Source organism: Artemia franciscana, chromosome 9 (assembly GCF_032884065.1).
Source record: "Artemia franciscana chromosome 9, ASM3288406v1, whole genome shotgun sequence".
NCBI lineage: Eukaryota > Metazoa > Arthropoda > Branchiopoda > Anostraca > Artemiidae > Artemia > Artemia franciscana.
This window is the reverse complement of record NC_088871.1, coordinates 24,690,187-24,694,823: the sequence shown is the minus strand read 5'-3', so window position 1 is coordinate 24,694,823 and position 4,637 is coordinate 24,690,187. Positions and strand designations below refer to the sequence as shown.

The 4,637-nt window shown below is 35.5% G+C and overlaps 1 protein-coding gene across 1 annotated transcript; it reads left to right on the top strand.

Moving 5' to 3' along the window:
* Positions 1–1,389: 1,389 nt before the first annotated feature.
* LOC136030797 (tropomyosin-like) lies at positions 1,390–4,297 on the top strand. Its single transcript, XM_065709844.1, has 2 exons — positions 1,390–1,492; positions 3,294–4,297. Exons 1-2 carry the CDS (start codon positions 1,390–1,392, stop codon positions 4,295–4,297), a joined length of 1,107 nt encoding a protein of 368 aa, XP_065565916.1.
* Positions 4,298–4,637: the final 340 nt, after the last annotated feature.

The following is a 4,637-nucleotide window of genomic DNA, read 5'->3' as shown; positions in this document are numbered from 1 at the left end:
GCTATCTAAATGAACCTCGCAAAATCAGATTCAGCACATCAGGGAATCCCACTGAAGAGTTTCAAGCTCCTATATACAAAAACTTGAACTTTTGTATTTTAGCCAGATGAAAGATCACGGATGAATATTTATTATTTTTTTTTCAGATGTGGTCATATCGACCGAGCAATCCTAGCTGATCGACAGAGTGATTAGTAAATCTGAGGTTTATTTATTATTGCGTAAATAAAAAGATTTGTTTTATTTAGTTACAGTTCAAATTTTAATTTTTAACAATCACAAATATATCTAAAAAAAAACACTCACGCAATAGATAAAGTTTAGAGCATTAGCGGAGCAAGGTGTTGGCAATCCCCTGAATGAAAGAAAAATGCCACAAACACCAAGGCTAAAATATAAGTTATTGATGGGAGGACCAGACAAGCTTGCGAAGGCCAAAGGCTACATCGCCCAAGCACAGGATATATAATCGGTTCAGGCAATAGGTACGCTTTGAAGCCACATTGGTTGTAAATGAGATTTTTAGTTTTTTTTCTGAACGTATAGCAGCAGTAGGATTAGGTGAAGGCATTCCCGAATGCTTGAGAAGTTTGTTTGCCATAGACAAGCACATATCTTCAATCATAACTAAAGTGCAGTTAAAATTTCTGTTGTGATGTCCAAGGTCATATCTGACCTCTCTAGCCGTATTCGGTGGAGTATATCCTCGGCCATTTGCGATTTGTATTTCTCCCATAACTCTGTAGGAGATGAAGGAGAGCAAGTTGTCAATATGATTCCAAACAATGCACGAATTTGACTTGCGTCCTTAATGCAATTATCCCAGTGTTAGTCGTTCTCCAATAAACTCAGAGCTTGGTATGCATTGCGATAAGTGCCATGTATAGTCCCGTTTACAGTTCTCAAATGCTCAAAGGAGGCCGGGCTGGGTACATTAACCAAAAGCAGGCGGAGAAAGAAGCATTCATCTTGATTGGAGTGAATGGTGTAGATTCTTCCTATCGTGGTTTCTTTGAAGATGTTAGGTCGACTGACTCACCCCGTTTTCGACATTCAAATGATTTTTTATTAGCATTCCATGTGTAATATGTAGGCACTTCAGAACACAGCAGTTTTTTTGAAAAAGAACAATTTTGACATAACACGAAGAAAGCAGTTAACGTTGTATCCGGTGGATTCAGGGCTCTTTGTAGCACGTTGGATTCCGAAAAATAAACACGTTGACCGTTCTGTAAATGTAGCGCTAAGTGAACAACAGTTGGACTTCGTTCATATATCAGATATGAAAGAATTCGCCAAACAGCTTCATTACTGCTTATGTATCTTCCAGCCTGATATTGTACGACTTTATCAATATCACTGATTTCGGACTGCAAGCCAAAAACTGTCATGTCGCTGGCTTCGTTGACGTATTTACATGTGTATTTGATTGTCTTTACGGAATTACAATATTCCACGTTTATGTGCGCATTGTATGTTTTCGATAATAAAGGTGAATATGGAACGAATTACTCATTAGCCTAATTATTGTGTTATTTTTTAGTCTTAACTCATAGGGTAGTAAATCAGCAATTTCATTCCGTTCATGATTACCTCAGGCATATTTCTCTTCCCTTTTACTTTAGTTGTTCGGATTCATCCCATGAAATTTTGCGTTGCTTTTTAGACACATATGAATATGATGTCATTTATGCGAAAACTAAGAATCAAGATGAATTTTTCCAAGGTCGTAACTAATCTAGATCATTTTTAAGGCCAGAAAATCCTAGTTTGCTATTTTGGCCTTTTGCTTTTCATGAAGAATCAGGTGTAGAAAGCTTATTAAACAAACATTTTTCCATTTTTTGTGAACTAGAAATGCTTTCAAAACTGTAAGAGCTTTCTAACTTAGCTGGAAGCACTGACATTTCTTTTTCATGTGGCGAAAGTTCTCCATGTGGTGAAAAGACGGATGAGAGGATCTGATATCCCAATAATCCTTTTCTTCTAAATTTAAGTAGAGAGATAAATAGGCCAACACAGGGGAAAAGTTCAAATACAGACAGTTATTCAAAGGCCAGTAGCACACTACAATCCAGCAGGCTCTCTGACCAGAAGATACGTGAATTTGATTTCAAATTTGTGAATTAGGAGAAACTGTTGTCTAAGCAACTTATTTCATGCCATGAAAATAGATGACTAGACGGGTAACAACTGAGCAGAAAGTGGAAACAAAGAACGAACCGAACAGGTAGTATGTTGAATAGCTGATACAATGAAAATAGCCCTTTAGGTGCTTTCTCAGAAAATAGGGACTATTTAAAAGATGTGACTTTAGGGATCAATATATAAAACCAGTTAATATTAATTTGCTTATAGGTAACGTTCACATTTAGAGTAATGTCTGCAGTCAATACCAATATAAAGTTTTTATTGACCACAGCATTCCAACCATAGTAGCCACTCAGACAGTTTTAATCAGTGACAAAACATTTTCTACTAAAATCAGTGGCTTCATTTAAAAATTTGCATTTTGACTAAATGTGAACCTATAAAAAAAATCAAACAAAATAAAATTTTAGTGCAAATTGATTTATTTCACTTAAGAAAACATAAGAGAACGAAAATAAAATAAACCCCTCAATTCAACCATAATTCCTTCAGGTCGTGTTTTTAATTACCATATTTATTCAATAAACACGAATTAAAAAGACTAAACGCAACTTTCAGTTTCTTCTTTACTTTTCACTTACCTAATAAAGGTAATAAAACATCCCAATCATAGCCCTATCAATTTTGGTGAACTTTCGTAAAAGCGTAAAAGGATTCGCAAAACACTGTTTTTAAGTCGCATTAAATAGTGCAACATATTTTTATAATTTTGCTCAATAGATAAAACAAAAAGCGACAAATTTTTTTTTCAATCTGAGAAACATTTCTTTGTGTCTCGTATGACATTCATTACGAATTACGAACGTCCACAAATTGTCTATTAGCACAGTGTCGACCTCTATACTCTTTTTATTTTGCTCATGAGTCATATCCATGATAAATACCAAAAATATATTGCAACTAGTCTTTTTTTAATTAAGCTTTCAAAACTTCTAGTAAAAACTATTAAAATTTTAATGAGCTTTCGAAAGGCCAACCATCTAGGGCTATTATCGCTATTATGCTATTATCGCTAATAAACTGATTTTTGAAAAGAAAGCAAACGACTGTAAAAAAATTATTCAAGAGTAGTGCTGTCAGCTGGCATCCTTGACAAAAGAGCTAGAATGTGCAAAAGGCTTGGCTGAAGATATCTCATTAAGGTTGTCTGAATACGAAAGTAAAACCCAAGAACTGGGGTATTTTGAGAATCTTAAAGGAAGAACATTGTCAAAAAGATGCAGAGTTGAAAGAAGCTAGTGACAATCTCATTGTAGCAAATAAGAAAAATAACAGTTTAGCCGAAGCTCTGAGTGAATATGAATTGAAGTTAAAGGAGATGAAAGAAAAGGAGAAGGAAGAACATTATCAAAAAGATGCAGTGCTGAAAGAAGCTAGTGACAATCTCATTGTAGCAAATAAGAAAAATAACAGTTTAACCGAAGCTCAGAGTGAATATGAATTGAAGTTAAAGGAGATGAAAGATAGAGATCTAGCACTTGATGACAATGCGAGTCTCCTAAAAGCGGGTAAGGACGAGTTGAATGAGCGGCTGAAAGAAAGTGAAAATAATTTAGTTACAGCCAGATCAGATATTCAAAACCTGGAAAGCCAGCTTGCCAGTCTTCAAAATGATTTGGATTCAAGTCAAACCGCTTCTGGCATCTTAGAAGAAATGCTGCGCGGTAAAAATTTGGAATCAAAATCACAGCGGGATGAAATTGAGCAACTAAAGAATGAGGTTCGTATTTTAAAGGAAGAAAAAAATACAATAGAGTTTGAACTTACTAAAACTAGAAAAGTCCTTGCAGAGAAAGAAGAGGATATTTTGAGAAAGATGCAGCTGGAAAAGGAGGTAAAGTCTCTTTATGAGAGTAATAATGAGCTTGAAGCCGAGTCTTTGACGAAAACCGAGTCTTTACTTCGAGATATTAAACATCTGAATGATACAGAGAAACTTCTGAAGGAGGAGAAGAATGTGATGGAGCTTGATAAGACTAGAAAGCTTCTTATTAAGAAAGAACACGAGAAGAAACTCTTGGAAAAAGAAGTCAGGTCACTTAATGAAGGCAACTATGACCTTGAAGCCGATTCCTTGAACAGCAATAAGATTATTAAAGAGAGGGACTACAGGCTTGCTGAAATTAAAGCTAGGACAGTGCCTTGAAAAACTCCCAAAATAGTTTGTTGGAAGATGTTCAATCCATAAAAGTCGGTAAAGATATGTTGAATGAGCCACTGAAGGAAAGTGAGAAGGATGTAGCTTTAGCGGCATCAGATATACAAAACCTTCGAATCAAGTTAGAAGGGCTTCGAAACGAGTTGGATTCAAGTCGAACCGCTTCTAATCTCCTAGAAGATATGATACGCAGTAAAGATTTAGAAGTAAAATCACAACGTGGTGACATTGATCAGCTTAAGAATCAAATGAATGATCTAAGGGAAGAAAAGAATGGTGTTGAGCTCGAACTTGTTAGGACTAGAAAGCTTCTTGCAGAGAAAGAAGA